At 41.0% G+C, this 27,742-nt stretch overlaps 4 protein-coding genes across 13 annotated transcripts; 1 reads left to right on the plus strand and 3 right to left on the minus strand.

Annotated features, from left to right (window-relative positions):
- Nucleotides 1–1,230: 1,230 nt before the first annotated feature.
- On the minus strand, nucleotides 1,231–6,787 carry lqf (epsin homolog lqf). 9 transcript variants are annotated; one of them, XM_065317126.1, is made up of 9 exons: nucleotides 6,372–6,787; nucleotides 4,936–5,121; nucleotides 4,505–4,871; nucleotides 3,901–4,415; nucleotides 3,773–3,826; nucleotides 3,278–3,599; nucleotides 3,061–3,207; nucleotides 2,631–2,969; nucleotides 1,231–2,118 (listed from the first exon to the last, which is right to left on the minus strand). In XM_065317126.1, the coding sequence occupies exons 3-9, from the start codon at nucleotides 4,869–4,871 to the stop codon at nucleotides 2,105–2,107; spliced, it is 1,758 nt and encodes a 585-aa protein (XP_065173198.1). In that variant the 5' UTR covers nucleotides 4,936–5,121; nucleotides 6,372–6,787; the 3' UTR covers nucleotides 1,231–2,104. The 9 variants fall into 9 exon arrangements, with proteins under 9 accessions (XP_065173198.1, XP_065173173.1, XP_065173150.1 ...); XM_065317101.1 differs by having other exon boundaries at nucleotides 1,231–2,969; nucleotides 4,936–4,974; nucleotides 6,372–6,784; XM_065317078.1 differs by having other exon boundaries at nucleotides 1,231–2,969; nucleotides 6,372–6,784.
- A 296-nt stretch (nucleotides 6,788–7,083) lies between these two features.
- Nucleotides 7,084–9,700, minus strand: Nup75 (nuclear pore complex protein Nup75). The gene is made up of 6 exons (XM_065303806.1): nucleotides 9,484–9,700; nucleotides 8,368–9,405; nucleotides 8,207–8,313; nucleotides 7,865–8,079; nucleotides 7,427–7,745; nucleotides 7,084–7,360 (listed from the first exon to the last, which is right to left on the minus strand). The coding sequence occupies exons 1-6, from the start codon at nucleotides 9,499–9,501 to the stop codon at nucleotides 7,156–7,158; spliced, it is 1,902 nt and encodes a 633-aa protein (XP_065159878.1). The 5' UTR covers nucleotides 9,502–9,700; the 3' UTR covers nucleotides 7,084–7,155.
- A 340-nt stretch (nucleotides 9,701–10,040) lies between these two features.
- Hap40 (Huntingtin-associated protein 40 kDa) lies at nucleotides 10,041–11,577 on the minus strand. Of its 2 annotated transcripts, XM_065299267.1 has the most exons (3): nucleotides 11,489–11,577; nucleotides 11,228–11,403; nucleotides 10,041–11,150 (listed from the first exon to the last, which is right to left on the minus strand). In XM_065299267.1, exons 2-3 carry the CDS (start codon nucleotides 11,293–11,295, stop codon nucleotides 10,298–10,300), a joined length of 921 nt encoding a protein of 306 aa, XP_065155339.1. In that variant the 5' UTR covers nucleotides 11,296–11,403; nucleotides 11,489–11,577; the 3' UTR covers nucleotides 10,041–10,297. The 2 variants fall into 2 exon arrangements, with proteins under 2 accessions (XP_065155339.1, XP_065155329.1); XM_065299257.1 differs by having other exon boundaries at nucleotides 11,228–11,559.
- A 138-nt stretch (nucleotides 11,578–11,715) lies between these two features.
- LOC135789420 (uncharacterized) lies at nucleotides 11,716–15,798 on the plus strand. Its single transcript, XM_065299243.1, has 5 exons — nucleotides 11,716–12,062; nucleotides 12,143–13,587; nucleotides 13,650–13,848; nucleotides 13,910–14,082; nucleotides 14,152–15,798. The coding sequence occupies exons 1-5, from the start codon at nucleotides 11,918–11,920 to the stop codon at nucleotides 14,986–14,988; spliced, it is 2,799 nt and encodes a 932-aa protein (XP_065155315.1). The 5' UTR covers nucleotides 11,716–11,917; the 3' UTR covers nucleotides 14,989–15,798.
- The last annotated feature ends 11,944 nt before the right edge of the window (nucleotides 15,799–27,742 follow it).

Here is a 27,742-nt window from a genome sequence, read left to right on the forward strand (position 1 = left end):
AATTAATCGATTTGATATCTTTGTATTCATCAATTTAAAAGACAATCACAATAAATCGTCGACATCAATTCACGAATTAAAATCATTTCAAATATTAAGGACGTCGATTTTGCAGCATTAACATTAAAATCGTGTGTATATTACAAGTGTAGCTTGAACAAAACTTTTTCTCCTTGATATTAATTGGGGTTGCTTAGCCGCTATTTATTACTTATATCGATGTATGTACAAATTACACACATAAAGGTGTAAATTAAATACATACTACGAAATCCGCTCATTCGCACTTAACGAGTAATCATAAGAAACACGGGCGATGAGTGTCTAGACGAAGCGTCTGGGTTCAAAGAGTTAAAGAAAATCAAAAACAGGCAAGATTTTTAAAAATCTGCAAGTTTTTTTACTTATACGCAAAACGAGCTGACACATAGAGAATGCTAGACGTAGCATGCACGCGAAAATAATTATGATGGTATCACACAATTGTTGTTGCGGTCGTTTAATGGGTGCTAATGAAATGATGGTCGACAAATATATACCACTCGTAGAAAAGCAGTCACAGACGGTTCGGATTCAGTTACATAACAGTGCAATTCGTTGCGCTCTGTAATATATTCCTATTGACTGTATGTATATTTCGAGCGTATGTATGATTTCTAGGTGTTAAAGGCAAAGACAGTTACATATGTACATTTTACAAGTGATTCAACTTGGAGACAACTGATGAAAACACGCTGCGGAAAGAATAACGTGATATAAAATTGACTTCTACTTATATAATTATAAAATCGGTTGATTTACAATTACAACGCCACTCGGTTGCAATTAGGACTCAACTGGTATGCGCGCGCGCTTTTGGGTGGTAAGAGTTAGATTTGCGATGTCTTCGTCCTGTAGTCTTCATTCTCCAATATCGGATGCGAGTAGTAAATTCGTAACGTTGGATTCTTGAGCAGTTTCGATGGTTTCTCACAAAGCAGCCCACAATAACAGTACATATATAATACAAAAATCACAATAATTTATTCAATCAAGTAAGAAAATGAATTGCCAAATTTATTCGTAGAACAGTGTTCGAAAAGCATAGTGCATAGGAGCGCGCGAACCGACCTCACAAGTAGGTTGTTGACGCGCCGTGCAAGCTATTGGAAACACAAACTGATCGACAAATAATTGCATGTCTTGGAATCGAAGCACTTTCGTGCTTCGATAAATTGTTTCGTTAAATAATTGATTCTTGATAACACATTATGTAATTCATTATAATAATTATAAGTTCATATATAAATATATGTATATATATATTATATATAAATAACTTTGCACCATTATTAGTAATCATATTGTAGAATAATTAATATTACAATGCGTTCATTTTTTTTTCTCTATCTCCTCGGCTCATCCTCTTATATCAAATTAAAACACAACATTTATGTAAAGGGTTTAGCAATATTAAAATGTACGCCTAATGAAATTTTGGTGTTTGGTTGCTTGTTTTCTTCGCTCGTATAGATTTCGTTTGTCTGCGCCTTTTATCGAGGAGAGGGTGCTCCAAAAACGTTAAACATTTAAAATAATTCAACAAGTGCACTTCCATCGTTCCAAGGATTACAATTAGTTTTGTTTAGTCGCATGAAATATAATGCGCACGAATATAAAGCTGAAATTGCCTACTTAAATTTTAAAACGGTATTGCAGTTGTGTTATGTTAACTTTGCTATTTCATCCTCGCACAAATAATCCTCAAGCGTTGCAAAGATTTCGTCACGCGCTTTTCGTTAGGCCAGGAAACGACCAAGGTATAGATAGGGTGATGTCCTTCACTTGTACAATGCACAAGAAAATAGATAATGAATCAATAAAATGGAATAAATGCATAAAATACTTTGATTAGTGATGTCGGTTTGCAATGCTCGTAAAACGATACAAACACAATAATTGATACGATGATAATCGATGCTGAATTAATTTCGCACAGCGTCGCCTCGGTTCAGTTCTTCTTTGTTAGTTCTGCTCGCTTTTGTTTCGCTTCAATCTTTTTTTTAATCATAGACAATTACTTTAGGTGTCAATTTGAGTGCAGTTAGTTAGTGTTAGTGGGTGTTTAGAACGTATAACCTGAAACAAATGTTGAGCGGGGGGTTAGACATGATGACTGGCTCGACAGGCCGTTCAAAACTACGAGTCGTTGGCCCATGCACAGACCATGCAGCAAACGGAAACTAAACAAATCCTAATGGAAATGAATATAAACGAAATCTACAACAAACGCATTGAACAAATTTATAGACACCCGTCCAGTGCGACACAAGTCACAAATAAAATGTTGCATTCGTTACCTCTTCACCGCGTTGATCAAATATAAATAATCGGCGATCCTCGTCGTATTTAAACGAGAAGAAACATGAGTAACGGATAAAGCTCTATGCAATTATAGGTAAATATTTATGGTGAAATCTCATCATTCTCTCGCTGAGCCGGTCCAATACCGGCGTGATAAAAATTAAAATACGTTCTTCAAAAATACATGCCGCACAACATCGAAGGCAGGGCGGTTGGGGGAGTTTGTGTAAAATTAAAATTGGGGACACAGAGTGCTTCTTAGGACAGGAAAGGGTTCGCGTGTTCACCTGGTTTCATCCACGGTGCGCCCAGTTGCGAGGCGCTAGCCGTAGAATTGCTGGACGGTACCGGTGTCCACGGGTCGACGGCCGGCGTCGGCTGCGGCACCGCGTGGAATGCGCCGTTCGTAGGGTAAGGCGCTGTGGAATTGCCAAATGCCGGCGACTGGTTGTTGAAGTTACTAGCATACGGCGGCGTACTGCCTAGCTGGGGCGCCGCCATGAACGGCGCCTGCTTGATCTGATTCATCGTAGGTTTTGGCGGCTGCGGATTGAAGACAGGGCGCGGCGGTTGCGTCGTCTCCGAGAACGGATTCGCCGTGTTCATTTGATTAGCTGGTTTACCTGTACCAACACAAAGCCCAACCAGGAAAGTAATCACTTTAGCAACAACCCGAGTGGCGTTTAAACACAGCCCAATTGTTCCATAAACAAAACCTACTTGTTACTAAATTGTCCAAGTTGACAAGCGCAGAATTCTCTCCCAGGAAGGACTGCGGCGTCTTTTTGGTCGCTCCCGTCGAGGGACTGGGGCCAGCCGATGTAATTGGTAGAGAGTCCCCGAGTAAATTCAACTCAAACGGATCTAACCAATGAAAAAAAAAACAGCATTTTGACATTAATATGAACACGTAAATAGAATTAACGATTCATACCTGAATTGTTATTCGTTGTAGTACCGTTGTTGTGTGTGACGTCGGAGGTGGGTGATATTGTCCGATTGCGGTTCGTGATTGCGTCAAAGTCGTCCAAGTCGGAGGAGCTTTGACTGACCGGCGACCATGGGTCGTTCCGTATTGCTGTCTCTACCAAAGGAGTGGATATTGCTTTAGGGCTCCACGGGTCTGCAGGCATAGGCGCCACCGCTGGCATAGGCATTGCTGCTGCGCCGCCTGATGCCAACGCTGGTGCCCAAGGGTCACTCGTTGCCGCTGGCGGTGAAGCCGCCGTATTTGTATGCCATGGGCTAGAGGTATTCTGTAAAAAAAAAACATACAACATTATAACACACATCAAATATTAAAATGTGCACTTGCAAGCTATAGCTATTATTTTTAATTTACGCCGCGCTGAGTCCTACTCCTACGATAATTGATTATTTCAACACATCTTAGAAGAAAGCAACACAAAACTCCAGGTTCAATTCTTACCCACTGTGTGGACATATTAAAAGGGTGATCGAGAAATATTGAGCCGAACCCCAACTATACATATACACAAGAGACAATGTAATAAATGCCAATAATAACAGTTTCGAGAATCAAGATTAAATTCATACCTGCGGTTTAGGTATTTGTGGCATTCCCCAGGGATCTACGTTCTTGTTGCCCGCAGCCTCATCGGGACTGACGTCTAGTAGATCCAGCATGGCGCTTGGCTTGTCCTGTGTAGTTTTGAAGTCTTGCTGGCTCTGACTGAGCGCGAGCTGCAACCGCACGTCATCAGAGCGTCGCTTCTGCTCCTCCTGCTCGGCCTCCTCCTTTGACATAGCAATCGCCAACTGCAGCTGAAGATCCTCCTCGCCTGCGGTCTGTGGGCGCGCCATCTCCAGGTCGTTCGGCAGCTCGCTGCCGGAGTCTCGGCTATTATTCCATTCTGCACCGCGGAATGGCGGATACTTGGGGCTGGTCGGTGTGTCCAAACCGCCATCGCTCCCGAACGCACACGGCTGCTTCGCGAGGCGCTCTTTCGCCTTGATGGCCTTGGCGCGCTCGGTGCGTAGTCGCTCGTCGTCTTGTAGTAGCTGCGCCAGCTGGCGCGCTTTCTCGCGCACGTTCTGCCCTTGATCCTTGCCTGGAAACACACGCAAACACGTCAAATCGATGCGCATTACGAACCTAATCAGATTATGTACGCAAAGCGCATTAGTTGGTCAGACATACCTTCCTCGAGGTGCTGGAAGTCTTGTAAGGTCTGTATCGCAAATATGTTCTCCTTACATTGCTGACCCACCTTCTCGCTGCCCGTCTTGATGAGATACTCCAACAGGACGAGCGCCTTGTATACGTGCCTCCAGTTGCGGCCGTGATCGTTCAACCTCTTCCATATCATTTGCATAATCTCACTGAATGCCATCACGTTGTAGGTGAGATCGGAGATCTCCGCCATGATGGTGCTGCTGGGGCCCCATGGATCATTGGAGGTCGCCTCGCGCACCTTGCGCTGGGCGTCCGAGTAGTTGTGCGCGAGATTCTTGAGGTTGCGTCGCAGGCCGGCCACATTCACCTGCATCTCTCCTCCGCGTCGCATCTGCGTGTGGCAAGAGAAAAATTAGCGTCGCCCTTCCAGCGCGTCTACCAAGCGCCACACTTACTTTTCAAACTTGTTACAAGTGCGTTTTGGGAAATACAATCTAGAATTAACAAGGTGTGCGGTAAACTATCAAATCGTCGAAATTAATTATTATTTCATGCATGCAGAACGGGGGGGAAGCGGCGGTAAGCGTCCACAACACTACAACGGCTCGTTTCGCATGCGGCCTTCGCTTTCTATTCGCGCACTGAAATTAAAAAGAAATTTTAGGTGAATTTACGTAAACATATCGCCGCCAACATGACTTGTTCGACACTTAGTGTGTGCGCAATCAAACAAATTTTTGATGAATGATGCTAGAGTATTATTCGTCACGCGCGACTTTTTATTGCAGTTTGCGAATCATTTGCGATAAACTGGTTGCACATGCATTCGAACATGGCTAGACGGACTCTCAGTATGCACGAGATAGTCTTAATTCGAAGGCCGGAAACGCTATTTTATTCGTTAACTATACCGACGCAACAGCCACATTAAATTTTTGATAATAGTCACGGTGTGATAAGCGGTTTACGAAGGACGTATCTACTTTCCAACTTAAAATACAGTCAGCTCTGGCAACAGCTTACCTCCATATAAAATATAATAATAATGACGATTATTTCCTGGTAGAAATTTAAAAAACCATGCATTATTTGTGAAAATAAACAAAATTTTACAAAAAAAATTACTCAATGCAGCTGCATCATCTAGAAATGACATTGAAAGCAGACGGCAGGTGAAGATCTGACCGTGTTTGTCCAAATGATTTGCATAGTTTGCAAATGATAAGAAAGTAGACGAAGGTCGAGCCTAGTTGTAAATTACCTGGCCTCCTTGATGTTCTATCACACCCGTGACATATCGCAATTCAATGCTTACATTGCGCCACTGTACACGACACGTATAAACAAAACATTATATAAATATAAACTATCGCCGCGGGTTAAATGCGAATTGTTATCGATTTCGGCAGAAACAATACGGGGTTCTTGCCACCGCACAAAAGACACACCAGTGGGTGTAAAAATATTGTTTTTGTCACCTAAAAATACGCTGACTTTGTTTACTCCGTGCGCGGATTGCTCGCAGACGACGGTAAACAGCGCGCGCGATCCCGAAACGAAACGCCACAAAACAAATTTAGCAACACCGAGCACGAGTGCACGACCAAGTCACCATCATCGCACTTCACACCCGAATCATATGATCCGATACGCGCTGGTTTTAGATTAGATTAGGATCGACGTCGGCTGGTGAACGCTATGATGCGCGCCGCGCCGATGACCGCGCGGAACGGTATAGCTGATCCTCTCTACGGTTGCACGGCACTAAACTAACGGGCCACGACTTCATTCCATCTGCGTGCGGATATTGCCGAGCATGAGCATGCAAGCGCAGACAAGCGGGGTAGATCGTTAGAAACGCTGCCTGTGCGCTCCATGCTGGAATACTCACATAAGGGTTGGGATGTTCCACGCCTGTCCCGCTATCACTGAGCCTGTTGAAGTGAGACTGCTGGCACAACAAACGCTCCGCGCACTGGCACCGTCCAGCAACTTATCACAATGTATATGGACGCAGGGTGCACTGACCATCGGTTGACGAGGCGAGTTTGATCAAAAGTGTGCACGAAGGGCTCGACTGGGCTTGACGTTACGAGTCCCTCCTGGCTTTGCCCAGACGCGCTTTTTTTTCCTTTACGTTCGCGAGCCCGACCCACACTCCGACAACATGATGATGAAACTAGTCATTCTCGGTTACTTTCAAAATGGCCGTCGCGTATCTAGGAACTTTTACTTTGTGCACCAATACTAAAGTTACTTTTCTTAATTGTAAACGTTGTAAAATTGTAAAGTTGTGTACTCATGTCACCGGGAACATCTGTCCATTTTAACAGAGGAACAGCCTTTTGTTGAGAAAAGTTATTGTTGAAAATAAGTATCATCGTGCATTTTCGGATCGGACACAACCGGGCATTTCCGAGTTACCAGTCAAACGCCACGATCATCCACAGATCGCTAGCGACACCTATCGGACATCTCTTGCAACTAGTTTTTCCAACTTCTTACAATTACCCTCATTTTCGGTATCCGGATACACACGATATTATATTTTTAAGTTTTCGACGCGTACAGGATATCTTGGCTGAAAATAAAACAGGAATATGTTTAAACTTAAAATCTTTTAATGCGCTTCGCTTATATAAATGCCAAGAACAACGGAACACGCACAAAATGTTCTAAATGATTCGTCTTTGTTGTGCGAGCACACTAGACATATTCCTTGCCAGTGCCATACGAATCATATTAAGTTTATCCTTCAGTTCAACTTGATCGGCACGATCATCCAGATAATTCATGATGACGAGCGATGAATTCGCGTCAATTGTGATTTCTTTACTCTCAAGCAAAGTGAGCGTTTCCGTTAGCATCACATCCCAGAAACTAAAACATGCGCAATTTATTTATTTATTGCAAGTATAAAGTCTGAGTCCCGTTGCAAATACTCACAATTTCGGAGTAAATTTAGACCCAATTAAGCCGACAAGAATATTTGCTGCATCGACATGATTCTTCTTGTCCATTTGATGGCGATAGTCGTAATACTTGGCGAGAAAGATCAAACTATCACTTGCAAACATGCAAGCACCGAGATTGCTCAGCAGATCTTCGTGCGGCAATGCATAACTGACTTTAATCTGCCGGAGAGTGTGATTCACCAGGTGCGAGATGCATTCGACGTCTTGTGCTTTTAGCGCCCAGACGAGTGCATTACCGTGGCGATTCATGCGTATACATTGTCTGCATTGAATTTTAGCCAATGTTTGAACTTGAAAATTAAAAATGCATATTAATAACAGTGATATCATTAATCCAAACTTGATATTGAGTGAATATAGGCAATTTTTCAACTTATTAAACTATAAAATGCTGTATTTTTTCACCCACCAACAGAAAACAATTTTCGCTTCGTTGCCTCCCTGATGGCTTTCTGTGTTTTGGCTTCAGTGCGAGCAACCCGTGGCAGCAGCAACTCCATCGCCGAGACACCTTGTGCAGGGCAGTGATCAAGATAATTGAGGCCTATTTGCCACAAGGAGTTGTGACACATCAGTAGCGACCCGTATTCAAGAATAAAAGACTCTCGCAGATGTGCTATCGTTCTAAAAACAGAATAAAAACAAAATATTGTGCGGTCAGGGTACTATTAGTCAAGAAAGCCGTTATTTGCTCCGTAGAGAACTTCGTTTCAGAGTTAAAAGCAATAAATATAGTTTAAAGCTAACTTACGTTTCATGTGACTTCCAAATATCTAACTGTTGAGCATGATATAACAAATCAACAAGATGCGTGATAAACCAACCATTCTCGTTCATATTCTGAATTTGTTTCAAAAACTACAAACCAAAGATAAAATAATTCAAGTACGATTTGCTAAGTAATTATTATACCTCAACATCGGTTTCCATCGCCGCCAGTAAAATCACATCAATTTGTTTCATAGTTGTGCCCATCCTGCGCATGCACCTCCGAGTGTAACGCGATAATTCAAACGTGCGCAGTGTCGGATCCGTGTAAAACAACCACGCCGCCAAAAGTTCATACCATGTTTCACAGTGCTTCCGCACTTCATTCCACGCCAACTCCTCGCCGACTACTAGTCGAATAATGAAGGAAAGCTGTGGCTCAGCGTTGAAAACCTGCGCGTCGATCTTTGACTGTGTGTCAACCAGCCAATGCTTCCGCCGGAGATTGAACTCTGTGATGGGCATGCCACCGACAATCAGCGCATGTGTCGGCATAGCTTTCAGCGACGCCTCCACAGCACGGAAAGATGTCATACCCGCGTTTGTATGCATGCTGAGTAATAGACGTACCTCGTCAACACGGCCGTGTAGTAAGCAGCCGATTACCGTCGGCCAGTACTCCTCCAAACTCTCCACACCTGTGCCATAGTTTTGTAATATGCGTGTTGCAGCGCGTTCATATTTTGGGATATGGAAACGTACCCATTCCAGCAATCTGGTTCCAATTGTGTTCATAACATTTGTTTGGATGTAGAGGATCTCACACAGATGCCAGACACATTCAATTGAGTAAAATATTGTAACATAGTTTTGAAGTTCTTCTTTCTCCACGCCATTCGTGCGCATTACTTCTTCTTTGAGGTTTTCTAGGCATGCACGAATTACACAGCGATACTGAATGCTGAATTGCAACAGTGCCTGACTATTTAATTGTGTTACCAGGGACTTTTGTAGTTGGACAAAAATAACACAGGCTTCATTTATCAATCGCCGGAGAACAGGATGAAAGAGGATAACTTCTGATCGAATGTGGTAGATTTTAGCTTCTGTTGTACTTTTGTATGAAGATGGTGTATCTACTGATGATGGCCGTACTTGTTGACTTGGAAAAACGCCGATTTCGCTTACAGATAGAAAGCGACCGGAAATACCGGCTCGCCGGCACATTTCATCGGGAATAAGCTACAATAGAAAAACGGTTTTTAAAATACAAGTACAAAGTTAACCTGAATATTCAAACTTGAATTGTGCTGTACTCACAAATGTTTTAGGCTCCATCGCTACTATTCGATGCTTCTTAATATTAGTGCAAATGATTTTATTTTATAATAATAACACAGATGAAGCTGCAAACATTTCCTTGCGAAATTAACTATGACCGCAGCTTCCAGTAGCTTCTTTATAGAATAAACAGAACAGAACCATAAAAACAGAACCCATGGAGCACAGCACGACGAAACGCGGGAATGTATTCGGGTTATACCGTGTTTTCTGTAAGACAGCGCATGCGCATAGCAAAAAACGAATGGAAAAGTTGAAACAAATCGAAACTTAATTTTATCAATTTAAGTGAATAATAATAATAGTGACAAAGCATTTTAAGCTTGCAATATTACAAATGTAATCAAGAATTTGTTAGTAACCCCTAGTGCGAGACGAGTTGCGCACATCACTATTAAATGAATAAAAAATTACGTTTCAGTCGCCGTAGCAGCACAATACAACTCGGAAAAGTTAAAGATGCTTTGTCAATTAAATATTTGCCTTTATCAATTCATTAATTTGTCTTATGCTCATTAATTAAAACAATACACTAGTACTTTTTTTATTTCTTTTAATCATGTGCTTTGTTGATCTTATCTAACAACTTATCCTTACGATTGATTCTTAATTATATATTAACTTTTACCCGAATTTGTCCCGAGGCATAAAAATACGATTTAGATATTAAGAAATCCCAAATAGCATCTGTATAATACTATAATATCGATACGATACAATAGGTTCAATATAAACATCATAATTTAAATGAACTGCAACAGGATTCAAAGAATGTTAAGGATAAAAACATCAGCTACTTGTAAATCTGAAGTAAAACTCTCAACAAATCCTTTTGTTGTGCGTTGAGAAACTGCCACAGCTCATTCTCCAAATGTGCGGTGCAGGTCACATCATTTGCCTGACAGGTTAGCACCAAAGACTGCAATAACAAAAAGAAAGCGTCGCTCATGCCAAGTTGCGACAGCGACTTGTCGATTTTTTGATTCCAGGTGTACTTTTCTAGAATACGTGTTAAATCCACCGATAAACTCTGTGGCACTGGTCGTAGAATCAGCAACATCAAGACCCGATTAATCTCACACATTAATAAAATATCGCGGCGGGCTGCGTTGGACGGTGTGCTTTCAATCAGGTTCGCCAACTCAGTAAAAATATCCAGGGCAGATACATAATCACCACATGAAATATAAAAACCACCCAAATTCTCTAGGCAATATAAATGCATCTCCAGAGAATTATCTGACAGTTTCACAGCATTCTTCAGATACATTTCCACTTTATCAGTGTATTTCAGCTTTTTCAAAGCTTCCACAATCTCCAGGTGAATGTTGACAGCCAAGATTTGACTGTTTTCTGGATATCTTGTTGTTGCATGAGCATAGCAACTTAAAGCAGCACTTAGATTCTCATTGGAAGGTGTAGGACAGCCAAGACTCACAGATTTGATCTCAGATGCTAGGAATTGTTGTGCTGAACGACGTAAACAGGCCGTTTCACCAGGAATGTTGGCCAAGGAGCCTTCACATTGTGCAGCTGCAATCCAACACAACCCTGCATATGTGGGCAGTTCTTCCTTTTCACAATGTTGTCCTAAAACTGTGAATGACTCACAAGCTTCTGTAACATTTGGTTTGCGTAGAAATCGCCTGCAAATCACATTTGTTCATAGATTAAACATGGAATTCAATGTTATACAGGTTAATTAAAATTATTTAATATTTACCTTTTCAATTTGTTTGATATGGAGCGATATTGATCGAGAATAGCGCTGCCTGTTGATTCTGCACTCATTTTGGCAATGCCAAATTAAAATTATGTTAGTAAATTGTTCTAATAATTTAAATTTCGATTTCTGCGTACGTAGGTACCAGATGCGTTCGATGCACCAATCTAAATCAGCTGTAAAAACGTCAGGTTACTTTATGGTAGACGACCAAGCAATCATTAGCGCATTCGATGTTAATGAATGTTGTTTTGTACATACATCAATGTAGTACTAGCAAGTAAGCAAATGGAAACGAGTAAATACGTCTCGCTTGAAAGCAGGTACGTAATGTATGTAATCAGAGGCTCTGTCAAAACAAATTTAAAATTTCGTTTTGACAGCATTATTCGACAGCTTCGGTAGGATTGCCTTCATTTCGTTCAGTTCCGTTTCAGCCGCTTGATTTCCGTTAGTTTCTTAGCTGTGTGGTTTGTTAGTTTTGCTTGGCGTACTACATAGAGGAACGTGTTGGTCAAATTTGTTGCGCTAAACAAGTTATCGCATGGTGACGTATTAATTAACAAGTTCCAATAAATATCGAAGACAAGTGGCGCACGATCGCCCGCAATGCCCTCTGCGGCTGGCCAAGTCTCATAACAAAATCAACAAAACAATTCGCTCGTTTCCCACCGATTGCACTTGACGAATATGGAAGCGTCACCACAACAATCGTCGACTTGCGAAGAAAAACTAAAATGTTTGTTGCAGCTGATTCTTACGCCAAGCTTTACCATTCAAAACGACACGCTCTTGAATAAGCTGTTATCACATTTGTCCAATGGAGAAAATAAAGGTTAGTCTGATTACACATTTTGAGATCATCAATTTCACACACATGAGCAGAGAAATAAATTCGTGTGTGCTTGCTTCCAGTGGCAAATCAATTCCTTCAATCACAAGTTGTTATTTCATGGATTCCCACCGCATTGAGCCAGTGGGAGGCTGAGAAACTAGCAAACAACTGCATATGTTCATTTGTCTTAAACTTGACAGCACTGCTATCACAAGATGAGACCACATTTGTCACCTACAGCCTTGGAAATGTCTACGAAAGACTATTTATCCTCTTCAAGATGCAAAATGAGGGAGTCCAGCCCACTATCAAGTTGGCTTATCTGAGAATATTGTCTTCTTTCCTGAATCACAGCTCTGGCTTGGAGTGGATCATGTCCAACAACATCTGGAGGAATTGTCTCAACTTCTGTCTAGATAATGAAACAGTGTATATCATTCAGGAGGGCCATTCTTTCATTTACAATTTGATAGTTAAGACAGTAGTGAATCATGAAGACTTCTGTAAGTTGGTAGTTGCTGAAATCTACAGTAAACTGGAAGGAGTGCCTGTGAATGAAAGCTCCTTGTATCAGCAACTTGTTGTTGAAAGTGGCTTAGAACAGAAATGCACAGCTGCGCTGCATCTTGTGATTTACATCCTGAACCAGCTCATAGAAAACGAGAACAAAAAGGGTGACTATCGGGCGGTGAACATTCTACTCGCGGATAACATTCTGGAAGAGCGAATCAAACAACTCAAATCGATTACGAATGAAGTTGAACGCGTCTATGAACTCTACGCGGTGTTGATCTACATAAAGGTTTTCCACCTTCTCGTAAAAGGCAAAGAAACACCTTATGAAGACTTTTACACCACTGGCGTTGAGTTGATGGGTTTTATCAACGAGTTGCTTTGCGTGCGGTATATTCCAGTTGTAATACGACTGGCACATTTGTCAGACTCCCTCTGGAATCATTTTCCCGAAGCGCGTGCTGGGCAACCGCTACTAACAGCGTCTTCCGAATACAATGGCCGCGAACCGCTGCGCTTTCAGAATCAACTGCTTCTCTTTGAAGTGACAGCCATTTTTGGCATTTGCTTCCTGCACACCAACTATCGATACGACGAGTCGGACGATCTGCGTGAAGATTTCATCCACTCGTTTTTTCGCATGTTGCACGAGCGGACAATCCGCATGGGATACAGCTGGAGGGATATCCTGCACCAGCAAACCGAAGGCTTTAAGATGGCGAAGTTTGCCGCTCAGCACGTGTTGCGCTCGATAGATAATTTCAATAAGAGTCGTGCGATTACGATCTTTCAAGTGTTGCTCTACACGTTGAAGGATATTCAAATTGGACTGAAAGAGAAACCGACGCTTATTGAGTTGTTTATACAGCATGATAGCTTCATGATCACCCTGTTCCAGACGATGGCTGCGTTTATTAATAAGTACGATATTACTTGGCGGGATAGTGTGGAGACGCTCTGTGTGATGAATAATGCGATTGAGTGCATTAATCAATCATTCTGGCCAGCAAGGGTATGAATATCTTTTTCCTGCCAGGTTTTGTAATGAACTCTTTTTTTAATGTTTTATGTTAGGTGGTTGTACATGCGTTGAAACTAGTGGAATTGTCAATTGCCAAATTTTTGCCTCCGGATTTAGCATTGTTGGTTGAAGAGGACTCCACTACCAGTATGTTGGGTAGTATGCTGACTGCAAAACTATACGACCGCCATTGGGAGATCCGGGACAGCACGCTGGAAATATTACATACAATTGCAAATATTTCGAATTCGAGTAAGTCAGGGTTGCATTTGTTTGTCAGAATTTTGAAGAAGAAAAAACGCGTGTATTTTAGAATATCCACTATTCCAAACAATGTTACTCAATGTAAATATTATTCCAATGATTGTCACAATGACCATGCATGATTCGTCTGGCTTTGTGCGGGCTACCGCCATCAAATGCCTACAAGAAATGATTCAGGTTCAAGAGATATGGAGCCAGTTGCTTGTCAATCAGGAATTGCCTGTAAGTTTTTGTTATGCCCAATCATAGTCAAATTGTGTAAATTATTGAGTGATAATTTTGACTTCGCAGCAAAAAATAATGCACATTCTCAATTACGAGCCAGAAGCAATCGTCCGGACCGAAGCAGCAAAGCTGATGTCGAAAATCCACGAATTTCAATCCTTTCAGAATGACCTGATGGGCGAAATTTACGAATCGATGGCACTTGCTGCCGCTAAAGACTTGCACTGGGAGGTGAAGTCTAATGCGCTCGATTTTTGGGGCAAGGTGGTGTTGAATCACATGCAGGAGCAGGGCTACATTGACAACAAGTTCCCCAGCGTTACTTTTTCTAGGGAGAAGCGCAAAATCGTCACGCTTACCGAAGACGAGGTGCAGCGTCGTCTCACCAAAGTTCTCGACCAGTTGAGTGAAATTGGCTGCCTTGGTGTGCTCATCTATGCCATTCACGAGGACTGCGATCTCGAAGTGAGCAAGAAGTCACTGCGCAAAGTGAAAAAGATGAAAAATATCCTCCAAATGCACAAAATGTTCGACATGTATGATAATGTTCCTCTGCCTGAAAATTTGTGCAGCACAAATGCGAAAACATCGCCGGCGCCACAACCACACATTGATTTATCCGAAGCGACGTTGGACGACATCCTCGACACAAACGACGAAAACTTGCTCAAACACATGTTCACGCAAGAGGTGTCTCCGCTTCACTCCGAACAGACGAGGAAAGTATCCGAGCAGTTGAAGGAAATAACTCCTGACATATTCATAACGTTCATACAAAACGACTTGGATGCAATGATCAATGAGAAGGTCATGTGGCTGAACAAATTGGACGACTTTGAGTCGCTCCTGGATGACATGACGAAGAATTACGACGGAAATGTCAATACGATGGATTGCTACTGAGCACGGCATTGACCTCGTCAATTTTCCGAAATTATTTGAATAGCGCTGTTCCAAGTGACGACCCACGTTATATATCCGTTACTCCCAAGGTCATTACTTTAGCTCTACTGAATATGCTTTCCAGAATCCATTTGGAAGCACGAAAAATGCGCATTTAAATATTACCATAAGACAAACAGCTTACTTGCGTGATTGTTGGTTCTTTAGCATTGTTAATTTTATTCAAATTGAGCAGGCAGAGAATTTGCAATCGTTAGGTTAATGAATATTCACATCAATTCACGCTTGTACAAATCGTCAATCATCTTATTTTCATGAACGTGAATTTTGATTTGAAATTTTTACATCACCAAGATGCCAATTTGGACTAGATTCTAGAAACCTCCAGGGATGACAAACGCCACACCTAAAAGTTTGTCAAACAATTTCAAGTCTGCTAAATCGAAAACAGGGGCGGATATTTTGTGATTTAAAATGTATTTGCTGGGGTAACAGATTACGAGTCGCAGCAGCTGTGTTGCTCTTCGTCTACGTTACGTGACTTCTCTATTATTTTATTCTACTATTGTTTGTTGTTAAACATTTACAGTCTTGGCAAGTTACATTGTTTGTAATTATTTTTGATACGTAGTTAAATGTTGTCAATTGGAAATAGTTACATGTTGCTACATTTGTAATGCTTAAGTGAAGTTTTGATACAAGATAACGTTTCTTTATAAGTACATAGTTTATTCATTGGAAATGCCAAAAGATCGTTAAATCGCAATTTCATGTATTTTTCTAAGAAAATAAAATTGATATGTTTTTAAATGATTCTAGTACTTGAGGCAAAGTATTTAACTAATAGAATCACTGAACTGTAAGTAAATATCAGAACTGATTTACAACATTTTTTATTCTCTAAGAAATAAGGTAAATTATGGATGTTTGACAACATGTTATTACGCAGTGAATTATGAAACATTCAACTAGATTCTCTAGACAAGGCTATTTACTTTGCTGAATTATTATTTTCATGTATATAAGTTTGCCTATCTTAAAGTACTACAACATAATTTATCATCATTTCTTGCAGGCCTTCACCTGTGTCAATAACAAGTTGTTTCACAACACGTGAAAACCTTATTCGTGCACACAAAGTTGCCTATAATGAATCATTGAAATCGAGCAGAATCAAATTACTGTTCTCGAATTGAATTGTTAACAATACAGAAAATTTCAACATCACAAATTCTAATTTAATGCAGATTATTTCGACAAATGCACCAATTAACAACTTCGCAAATTGCCGCATAAAACGGCGTGCTCAGAAATTGTTTCCGATGTTTTACTCGCGTTTTGACGGCGTGCGAATTGTGCGGGCTGTGTTTGAACGCCGCCGCCTGCGCCGCCGCCCGCGAGCCTTGAAAGAATACAAGGCTAAAAATCGAATTCAAAATGGAATTATTCGTTTACCCGTGGAGCGACTAGGAAATATTGTAAAAGCGTTATAATTGAATTAAAATTGCGGAAAAGGAAATGAAATTGTCTCGGAAAGTTGTTCGCCGAGCGGAACCGGAGGTCTTAAGTTTTAATTAATTTAGTTGCGCGCGCAAAATTTTACCTCCCGACGTTTCGTAGGGGCGAAGAATGCAGAATGCCGGCTCCGGGGTGCGGATGCAACGGTGGCCTAGAGGGGTGGCGGGCCACACGCAACGAACCGAAATTATTAAATATCAACTATGAACCGGCCCGAAAGGGTTGTAGCATATGCGTTCCACGAGTTAGTTGACATTTAACACCAAGTGAAGGGCTTTACTAAATGATGATCAAATTGATCCATATCTAGAATCAGAACCTAATAGTTTTTGTGCTTAACATTTGACTTTGTAAGTTTCCTATTCAAACACGTTTTCAAATAATCATAACTTTAATAGATGTAAAATAAGCGATGAAAATTGTAAAAGTTGTAAATTTGTTTCGTGTTTAAACAGTTGTAGTTATATAATTTAAGCTGCGACGGATCTAAAGTGAATTACTAGCTTTCCTAATTTCTTTAAAACTGAATGGAAAATCTTATTGGCGGAGTGGGCACATAATAGGTTCAAGAAACAAGAAACTAATTACATATTTAGCATAGTTTTTATTAAAATCTACGCGGACGAAGCAGCGAACAAAAGCAACGTAAATATAAACTTTAACTGTCAACTCGTTTCACTCCACTTAAGTTGAAAATAATGGCCGATAGAAACACTAAAGTTAATTAAAACAAACAAGCGTAGTATCAAAACGTATCAAAAGTATAAATTTTGCATATTGAAATAATTATTTGATATTGACGGTAACTGATGACTAAATTCAATAAAAACGCAATTGTTTCTTAGAATTTAGGTTTCCAAGAACATCACATATTGTTAACAAGCAATATTTACAATTGGCGCCTTATTTGTAAGGTCGCCAGGTCGCCTTGTGTCAAAGAGTGAAGGAATCGAGAAAATACCATGGTTACATGACGAACTAACAATCACATTTCGCTCGGGCCTTTATTCTTCGTGTTTCGGCTGCGCGCAAAGAACGCGAAATTTGCATAAAATGCATAACGCGCTCGCAGTCTGTGCTTCAATCCCCGCCAGCTCTAAGAACAGCCATTGTTTGTGTTATCGAGAAAATGGAAACTTTATATTTATGAACGCGGGAATTATTTGCCTTAGTTTTCTATTCATTCGCCTCCCGCAATAATCCCCGCGCTACAGTTTCGTGTAAGTTAATGCAAACTGTTATGTTAAATCAAATGTCAATTAAGATCCCGCTTGTTTTCGTAAAGAATCAGCGCTACATAATTTCTTTACGCGGCGTGTTGTAATCGCATTGAAAGACCAGACGCGTAATAGCGGGGCTTTGATGGTATTATTTCGTGAATACGCGCGTCGGGAAAAAATCAACACAAACAAAAACAAAACCATAATAAGTTTGCATCGCAAGGCACCATCGGCGTTACCATTAGCATTCATTAAGTGCGAAGTGAGAAGAAGATTAATTATTATATTCTTCGTCGGTGGAAACAATGAGGGCGCGAGAACGGCCCGCGGCACATCGCACCGTAGCGCTCGCGCGATTTCTTTGTTTCCGGCAGTGGAGGCGGCGCGCCGGTCGAAGGCAATGCTGATGGCAACTCCATTGTTTCGAACGAGTGCATCGCTCCGCGCCGAAAGAAACTCGGGCGTGATTTAATGTCGCTGTTTTCTGCACTCGCGGCGCGTTTTTAGCCCCGCCAACTTGAAAGAAACCGAAAATGGGGTGTCGGTGTGTTGTACTTCGGTAGGTCCGCATCCCGGAACAATGCGCCGAGATGAAAATCATGAAATGCATTGCCACGACGGCCGACCTTAAAATATTTCATTACCATTGTTCTTTTAATTGCTAGCTTTTTATCAAGCTCGCTTCCTTCTCGTCAACAGCGGTTTTTGTACGCGCGCGGAGGAGGAAGGAACCAACCTCGCCGCGTTTGCCGCGATGTCTCGACGCAATTAAATATAACACGAGTATAATTTAATCAACTCGTTGTGTTCGCTGCTTCTGCCACAACCGGCCGCGTGCTATATTCGTAATCTATTCCATTTATATTACCTCGTTTTATCGTTTAACTCAATATGCATTACAAATTTCTCGCCGGCGACTCCTGGACGAACACGCGCACACAGCAAACCAGAAAATTGCTCGAAGGCGGGCGCGTAATTTCGCGTTTGTGTAATCGGTCGGTCTACATGGACAATGAAACACTTTTGTCGCGCTGGGAATGATGGCGATCGCGATATATTGCGTGAAATATGAACATCTCGGTAATAATTTTCAGCCACTGACTGAAGACTTGTCCCGGTGTGTGGTATTTGCATGAGGCACGAATCCCCCATGAAATCATAATACAAATATATTAAATTATACAAACTACACCGCTAATCTGTGGACTATGCATAATTTATAAGCTGGGCAACGGTGGGCGGCGGTGAGGCACTCTCCGTTAGTTGGCGCAACTTCGCCTCATCCTCGCCCGCGCACCGCCGCGGCCGCCGACGTCGGGGCTAATAATACGATCTGCGATGTTGGTTAAGCAAATACTCAAAGTGAAATCTACCGACCAAACCGACGTGAATTTCAGCCCCAACTTTCCCGACGAAGACACCGACGCTGACTGCAGCCAGTTTCCTGCCGCGCTTACATGACTCGCCGAGTGGTCGTTCGCATTGCGAGGAGATACAAGTGGTTTTTTTGTCGTTTTCACTTTTTAGCTTTGGATGGCAAGTAAACGTTCCTTCAAGTACCAGCGCTCCTGCTGAAATTGCGCACGTATTTTGTTAATCTTCTTTTCGTTCCGTTTGGAAAGTTTCCTCCCCTGTCGCACGTATAAACTCTTCGACGTGGCATGCCGTATTAAAATTTGCACGCCAGCAGGGCAATAGCATTCGTTCGCATGGAACAAAAAAAATGCGCAAAAAGAAGTGTTAAGACATTAAGAGATCCATAACAATCCGATGGATGCCTAAAACTTTGCGAAAGTGCATTTTTCGGATTTTAACCGCCGGCACATTGCTACCGGAACTCTTTCAATAAAACAAATGCGATTATCGATGCCCAAAGCTTTCCAACTGAAGCATAGCCCGATTCCCGAGGCTGGCAGCTACGGATTGCGCCCGTCGGAAGTTTTGCGAGCGGAGACTGGCGATTTGTAAAGTGTACCTAGGTATATGTACGTGAATTAGAACCAATTAGCAAAAACTACAAATATAAAAACAGAAAAAGGTACTAAGAGAAATGTGTATGCCGAAAATGTAATTTGAGTTTGCAACTCGGATTCTACTTTGACACAAAAATATAAAATTGTAAAAAAACATAAAAAATTATAAAAACGCTCGCTGTGCTCGCGCTTAATCAATCTCGTGATAAAAACTCCCGTTTAGAAACTTGATACTTAATATCCTCACCAAATTCGTGAATAAAGCTAGCATCTGATAGGAATTTTCTTGATGACCATCGTTTTTATTTGCCCCTGTGATCTCCAAATTGTAATTTACTTTTGTTTGCCTTTGTTCTTGAAAATTTCTGCAGCCGCCTTCGCAAATCATCTAAATTTCTGCTATTTGGGCCGACAGTATAGCGAACAGTGCTCTTTTCTTCCGTTCTTTTGATAGCTTACTGATAATATGATAATATTGAAGAGCGCGGGGCTGGGGTTATTCTCTTATCGAATTCTGCCACTGTTATGCTTTGAGACGTGCCTGACCTCATCCTTATCGCATTGGTGCTTTTTAGGTTTAACCCTTCAACCAAAAGTGAATAAATTTACAAAGTGTTATAACAAACATAGGTTTGTTGTATTTCATTATTGTATATTGATTGAAGCTACTGCATCGGCGGATTGATCTATTATATCAATCTGTACGGCACCGCTCTTTGTTTTTGTTCGACTATGTTTCCAGTATTTTGGTAAACGATTTCGCTGTCGAGTTAATAAAAGATAATATCCCTCTGGGATTTTGGGGTCTATTCTCGTTGTTTATCCCTCTGGGATTATATATTTTCGTGCAATTGGTATCATATTTTTTTGAGAATCAAATCATAGAATATAATTAACTTATCGACTTATTCCCTAACAACTTTTTTCCACTTCCACTTTGAAATTGTTAGTTTTTTCACGGTTTTAAGACACAAAAAGTATTTTAAACACGGGAAACCAAGGTCGTGACTAAAGTACTTTATTCACGAGCTTTAGTCACGACATGGTGCTTGCGCATGCGCATTTGTCTACGGTGCAACATTAAACAATATGAAATGTCATGCTTTTTTGAACACGTAGAAATATTAGAAATAATAGGTATATAACGCAAACATGATTAGTTTTTTGTAAAATATGTTTGCATGCCTGGCGATGTGAAAAACCGAGGGATTTTATATGCGAGGCCGCAAAAATGAAGAAATGAGGCATAAAGAAAAGTTTTAATCGTTGTGCGCGACACAGGACACTTAAACTTCTGAATCGGCTTCGCATTTTAATTAATAAAACTGAAACCGTTAAACACAAACACTTTATACTTCGTCTGTACTCTGCACTTATTAAACTAATAATCGTGACGCACAAAGCCTCCTACACAACGCAACGCGATGCAAATGTCTCAAACTGTAGTGCTAAAGTGTTTACAGGAAAAAAAGGCAAAGTTATTAATTTTATTTTTTAAATGGTCATTGCTGAATAAGCAGACCTAAAATAATCGCACAAATATAAATGGAAATTATTGTTTTGCATTAATTCCAACCGGCGAATTGGACGCTGGTGAATGGCGCGCCACAAGCGCGGTCACTCGGGGAGGGGTGGAGCGGTTATAGAATTTTTAATTAAAAGCACAATGCACGCGCCGGCCGTCGTGCCGCCGCCCGCTCTGTCAACCCCCGACCAAGGCGCTTTTTAAAATTAGCGGAGCTGTTTTTTTTTAAATTGAAACATTAAAATCTAAACGTTGGTGCACATGTTTGTACGTGCGCTTCGGGTTTTTGTATGCGTGTATGTGATGAGCGGGTATAAAATATTACGATTATGGTGCAACAAGGTTCATACAGTCATATACCCAAATGCCCTAATGGGAGAATTTTAGATTTACTCGTATAGAAAGCCGTTTATCGTGTGAGGGTTGATTTAGATTGCCACAAAGATTTCAAAAATTATAAAATAAAATTCATTTCTTATTGAATCATACTAATTCTATGAAATTGGGAGTCTTTTTAAAGTCTGGTGCTGTTTAGGAAATATAATAGCAAATTTCAGTGCCTTGTTCATACTCACATCGATGATCTTGCACATGAGCTATATGATCATTGAAATTTCACGCTAAATTCAGGCCATCAAGCCTCAAACTATAGTGTTCACTTTGGGACATATTACTTTAGGTTATTGCCATGCTGTCCTCTACACAGTGAATTATACAGTTCAATGATTTGATGCAAATTCGTGGAATTGTATGCAGTTGCATCTATTAGCGAAAACAATTAGTTTCATTTGTCAAAAATTTTAGTCCTTTGGTTAATTGCCGAGATATTTAGCGAGTCAGCACTAATGATTTGTCAAGTCATTTTGTTTCTCAAATATGTATTTTTTCTTTGCATTTTATTTCATTTCAGCAAAAGGTACGGCTAAAACTACTTTTTTTTACTTCCACCTCTAAAGCGCCTGTTTTTCCACGGTTTTGAGACATAAAAAGTGGTACTTTAAACATGAACGGTGACTAAAGTACTTTTGTCATTGTCTTTAGTCACGGGGTGGAGCTTGCGCCAGCGCATTTGCCTACGGTGCAGCTCAAATACGTGGAAATAGAAAAAATAGCGTAAGCATCACATGGCTAAACGTTGTTAAACACTCGATTGATTAAACGATCGCTACCCTCGCTCTTAATCAATCTCGTGACAAAAACTCCCGTTTATCCACTTGATACTTAATATACTCTTTCTTATCCATATTGTTTTCAATTTTCAATCAAAATATCTCAGAATTAAATTCGATTCTGCATTAAAAAAATAAAGTTTAGATATAATAAACAAAAAGTATATTATTAGAACTCCAAAGTTTGCCCAGCAACAAGAAGGGGCGATGTCGCAATCGTCCGATGTAAAACAACCCGTTATTGTACCTCGACGTTGTTTTGCCCCGCAAAATGCGCTCGGACTGTTCGGTTTGTTCGTGTCGCTGTTTGGTATTAAATTAAATATGACTACGTGACTTTAGTATCTAAATGGTTGGCGTAGGTGGATCAGCGCGAGGAAGGGAGGTGGTCGCCACCCTCCAGCCGGCTACTACTAGTAATAGGTTACGAATGGCTTGCGCTCCAGCATGCCTCACGATTGCTTGAATGCGCAATTTGAATACTCGAATATAACATACACAACAACATATGCATAATATATTGCTTAAACAGGGTGTAGCCAAAAATATATTTTAAATACAATGCTCACAAAACACACCGTTTTTATTTCTGTTCACATATTTTATACATCAACGCCGATAAATTTATTTTTAAACAAAAAAATTGATGTAATATTTTATTATAAGCGGTTTTACAGATTGTTTTGAAGTCGTCCTGTGCAGAGTAGGTGTGAACATATGCGACGAATATTCGTACGCGTAGAGCAAGCGTAATATCGTTGAAATGGCGGAACAGAACTACACTTAGTTTCGAAATTATTGTACATTGCTTTTGCATAGCGCTGGCAAACGGGGTTGCAACTTTTCCTCCGGACCGAGCCTTCCCGGTTGCGTCCCGTAGTTGTTCTATTTGGTCACCATAGTTTCTCGACAGTCAGCAGCCCTCTGCGCGCTGAAATAATTCTCTATTCACCAAGAAGCATTGATAGCAAACTCTACTCGGCGCTATTGCAAAACCCTTTCAACCCTGCCGCTTCACCATGTATATATATTTTTTATTTACTACCAATGACGAATATTTTCATATTCATTTACGTATTATTACGCTACACAAAATTTATTTATTCTACAAGCTGCTGATTGAACTTTTAGTTTCTGAAAATTTTATTTTTAACAATTCATGTTTTGATTTGGTTTTGGGCAAATTGTTAGCATTTGTGCGTTGTAAAATGATGAAAAATTGTAGCAAACATAAAATGCATTTGTTATTCTCGGTGAAGATTTATGGTTTTAATAAAAGTTCAAAGAAAACGCGTGTAATGCAGCGGGCTTAATACAAATTCGAAATGTAATTGCGGGTAGGTTCGGCGGTATCGGCTGTTACCACGCGTCGTTATTTAAATTAGAAAGTTTTAATGCGAATTTTTCGTTTAGCCATTCCACAGCCATGGACAATCCGGAGCGCGGCAAGACGGGGCGGCGGGTTTTTCATTTACACTCGCCCGTCGGCGGAGAGTACGTGCATGAGCATTCCGTCACGTTTGCGAGTAGTACCCATATCACACGCGCTATTAATCTGGGAACTTTGATGAAGGGTATTATGCCGCACCGCTCGGTACGGGCATCGAGAGCTGCCGTCACCTTCTACGTCCACGCCGCCGCCGCCGCCGCCGCTACCATTGCGTGGGTATGGCCGGCGTTCAATTACAGTTCAAAATTCTGTACAAATCGACGTCGCGCACTCGCTCGCACGTTTTGGCAAGTTGCACAACTATATATATACATCGCGTCGGCAAGGGGGGCGGCGGGGCTCGGCGTGAATGCGAGTTTGAGCCGGAGTTTGACGTTCCGATTGCGTCGACGTTTTCCGTCTCGCATTTTGCAGTCAGAGGCGAACGACGGATTACGATTGCGATTGAAACTGGAACTGCAACTGCGTTTGTCGTATTGAATCGGTCAATATGTAGGTACGCTGTAAACTGACGTTTCGGAAACTAAACATAAGAACTTCGCACGTATTTACCGACCTGTGATTTTCACACATAACATGTGAAACGACTGCGACTGAAAACATTTCGATTCGTTTTGCATAATATTACTTCGAAAGATGTTTTGATATAGATTTGGATTTGACATTGCATAATTTGCCGATGGTCAAACCGCCAACAAGCGTATTAGCCGTCACTGTCGACACGCACACGTATTGAAAGGGATGTTTGAATATTAACGCGTCGATAATCCTGAATGCGAACGCATCCCCTTTACGATATTCGGATAGGGGTGCAGACATACGGACACGGCGATGTCAATTCGTGCGCGCCGATCCTGCTGACTTGCGTACCGGTACCGGCATCATGCTGCTATGTAATGCACATGTGCACCGGCAACAACAACATGCATCCTGACTGTCTGATGTGTAATGGATCTGGTTATTATTAGCTAATGGTCGTGCAAGAATATGCAGCCGGCGGAGCAGTACACCTAATAAGCAGTGGAAAAACGAAAACAGCACCGCCACGGGCGCGAGCGAATAATCGGTGCAAAGTTTTGTTCGGATCAGAGCACGCCAAGTTAATTTTCTGCCGGTGAACGTCGAGCACGCGGCTTCTTCGCGTTTTCACACGCAAATTTGCTTCAAATTGTTAGGTAGAACTAGTAGTTGACTTTTTAGTATTTTTGTTAGAAGTTTAACGGGTAGATAATTGTTAGGGTTATTTCTAATCTGATATTATGTTAAAATTGTTGCATAAATTTACAATGTTCATATATAATAGTATATTAAGTATCAAGTGCAAGCGTAGCGAGGATTTAATCAATGTTTAACAACGTTTAGCCACGAGATGCTTACACTATTTTTCTACTTCCACTCATTTTTTACGTTTAGTTTTTTGTATTTGAACTTTTGTATTTTAAATCTATAATACTTGCTCGCAAACTACTTAGAAATGTATGGTTATAAATGTCATGACTAAAGCCCGTGACTAAAGTACTTTTGCCACGACTTTGGCCGTCCGTGCTTATTGAATCACTTTTTGTGTCTATAAACCGTAAGAAAACTGATGCTTTGAAGGTGGAAGTAGAGAAATAAGTTATTTTTTCTTTAATTTAAAATTAAAAATATATAAGTGTCAACCAAGTATTTTTTACATTTTTTACATGTTTGAGATTACAAATATGTATCGGTGAATTTTAAATTTCCGTTTTATTGGTATCGACAAAAGTGTTCATTAGGAAAATATGTATAAGTGCAAATGCGACAGTACACAATGCGATGGTCAAAATGATAAAAATGATTAAACACGCTTTCTAAAACGAGCCATTAGTGAAACGGGCCGGCGCGGTAGAGGACTATTGTGCGCGGCCACCCTCGGCCGCCTCCGGCTGGGGCGAATGTACACAGAATTAAAATCGAGATCGCAACAATGGCACGCGCGGACAGTAACAAATATCAAAGCGACATTATTACCATCGATATTATTCATTATAAATCGCTTCGCGCTCCACGTGCGGCCGCATAGCGCAGAATGCGTCGCTCCCCCTACACCCCCACATCATCACACCCGACCGAAAGGGCGATCGTCGATCGGGCGAGACATTTCCTTGATACCGATCAATTTACTTATATTGTGTGCATCGTGCGCATTTCCGCGCTAAACGAATAGAACCTTTATAAGATTATTGCCGACGTACCACGGGGACCGTGGAAACCTCCTAATGAAGAAATTGCTGCCGCTTGCATTCAAATATCCACCACGCCGGCGTTCGAACCGCGTTCAATTCGAATGATTAACGTGATACATCTGACGACAAGCTCGGAATTTGCATTTGGGTTCGGGTTGGTTTTTCGGCTGGGGAGTTGAGCAAATAATGACTAGATTTACGGGTGCCCTGATGGTAACATGACGTGCGCACAATGCACGAGAAGGAAATAAAGTATACGGAACACAATGCGCGATACAATGCCGAATCGGAAGCGAAGGGACTCGCGTAGGATTGAGGACCGAAGACGAGGACTGTTGAGGACTGCCGCGTTAAGGACTCCGTTCGGACGAGCAGCTCGGCGTGTTGTTGGACCGGTGATCGAATACTTCACTCAATGTGTCACATGTGTTTGTTGTATTCTTGTATTATTTCCAATTTCGTTGTGCCGGCGTCGCATGAACGCATGCTTTGTTTTTTTTCCTACAACGAGATACTTCAAAGGAAATGCAATGAAAATAGAATTAATTAAAACTTCTTTTGTACTATTCATTGCGTGAACAAACACGGAATCTAAAGCATTCTTAAGTTTAATTATCTAAATATTCCATTCCATTTATTATGTTAGTTCCTGGTAATGTCCAGTATCGAAGTAAAGACTGAAATACTAATTACACTGAAATATAAATAATGATGAAGTTTTTATGAATGTCCTTTGAGGAATAAAAATTTTTATTTGTGAAATGCGGTGTTTGAGTTGTAATTTACTTTCAGCAAATTAATTACAGCAACGATTTGCAGTTATTAAATAAATATTTTTTCTGTAAAAACAAACAAACACACAAATCACAATCGGGATCCTATTAAAGAAACGTAACAAAACGACACACAGAAAACAAAATGCATAATTTATCAATTTTTGCTCTTTTGATTATGAGGTACCGTAGCGAGCGATGCAGCACCGTAGGCAAATGCGCAAGCGCAAGCTCCGCCCTGTGACTAAAGTATTTTAGTCATGGTCATAGCCGTCCGTATTTAAAGTACCACTTTATGTGTCTCAAAACGGTCAAAATTGGCGCTTTATAGGTGGAAGAAGAAAAACTGCATTTAATTGATTGTGTATGAAACTTCAAAATAATGTTCCTTTCGTTGAATACATTTAGAACATACTTTACGCAAAGAACGAAACATAAGCTGAATTAACTATTTTCCTCTTCACTGAATTTTGAAAACCGTAATTGTTAAACAATCAATTAATTCACGCTGCGCGTTCATCATGAATTTCTAATAAATACCTAGTAATTAAATAATGACTAACTTAACATCATCTCAAGCTCATGAATATAGTAAGAACAAAATTAGTTTCCAATTAGTTACCACGGCAACTTCGTTGTTTTCTACAGGCTGGTCTTTCCGGCCGGCTACTGATGGCGGCGACGTAAAGCCATGAAGATTTAATCCGGATTACAACTAAATTTTGTTGTTTTGCGGTTTCGTTTTCGAGCGCCGGAGAGCTGTGCGTGGCGTGCGAGATGGTAAGTCGACTTTGCCAACTTCCACACCACCATCACGCCAACTCCTGGCAGAACGGCGAGCAATTTACAATCTAAGTGGAAACTATCGCCATCCACCATCCAGTAAGTAGCTCTCACCCAGCTGATATTATTCAGA

Source organism: Atheta coriaria, unplaced genomic scaffold (assembly GCF_025399875.1).
Source record: "Atheta coriaria isolate IRGN ID8LTWV9N9 unplaced genomic scaffold, Caltech_Dcor_3.1 hic_scaffold_1_pilon, whole genome shotgun sequence".
Classification (NCBI taxonomy): Eukaryota; Metazoa; Arthropoda; class Insecta; order Coleoptera; family Staphylinidae; genus Dalotia; species Dalotia coriaria.

Bases quoted from the DNA above. Each gene is read 5' to 3' on its own strand.
- lqf (XM_065317109.1), bottom strand. From the start codon at position 4,871: ATGCGACGCGGAGGAGAGATGCAGGTGAATGTGGCCGGCCTGCGACGC. The intron at 3,827-3,900 runs GTATGAATTTAA...GTATATGTATAG, and splicing joins CACAAATACCTAAACCGCAG to TTGGGGTTCGGCTCAATATT. The intron at 3,600-3,772 runs GTAAGAATTGAA...TTTTTTTTACAG, and splicing joins TTAATATGTCCACACAGTGG to AATACCTCTAGCCCATGGCA.
- Nup75 (XM_065303806.1), bottom strand. The intron at 8,080-8,206 runs GTAAGTTAGCTT...TTCTGTTTTTAG, and splicing joins ATTTGGAAGTCACATGAAAC to AACGATAGCACATCTGCGAG. The intron at 7,361-7,426 runs GTGAGTATTTGC...CGCATGTTTTAG, and splicing joins TCTAAATTTACTCCGAAATT to TTTCTGGGATGTGATGCTAA.
- Hap40 (XM_065299267.1), bottom strand. From the start codon at position 11,295: ATGAGTGCAGAATCAACAGGCAGCGCTATTCTCGATCAATATCGCTCC. The intron at 11,151-11,227 runs GTAAATATTAAA...TGTGATTTGCAG, and splicing joins ATATCAAACAAATTGAAAAG to GCGATTTCTACGCAAACCAA.
- LOC135789420 (XM_065299243.1), top strand. From the start codon at position 11,918: ATGGAAGCGTCACCACAACAATCGTCGACTTGCGAAGAAAAACTAAAA. The intron at 13,588-13,649 runs GTATGAATATCT...GTTTTATGTTAG, and splicing joins AATCATTCTGGCCAGCAAGG to GTGGTTGTACATGCGTTGAA. The intron at 14,083-14,151 runs GTAAGTTTTTGT...TTGACTTCGCAG, and splicing joins TTGTCAATCAGGAATTGCCT to CAAAAAATAATGCACATTCT.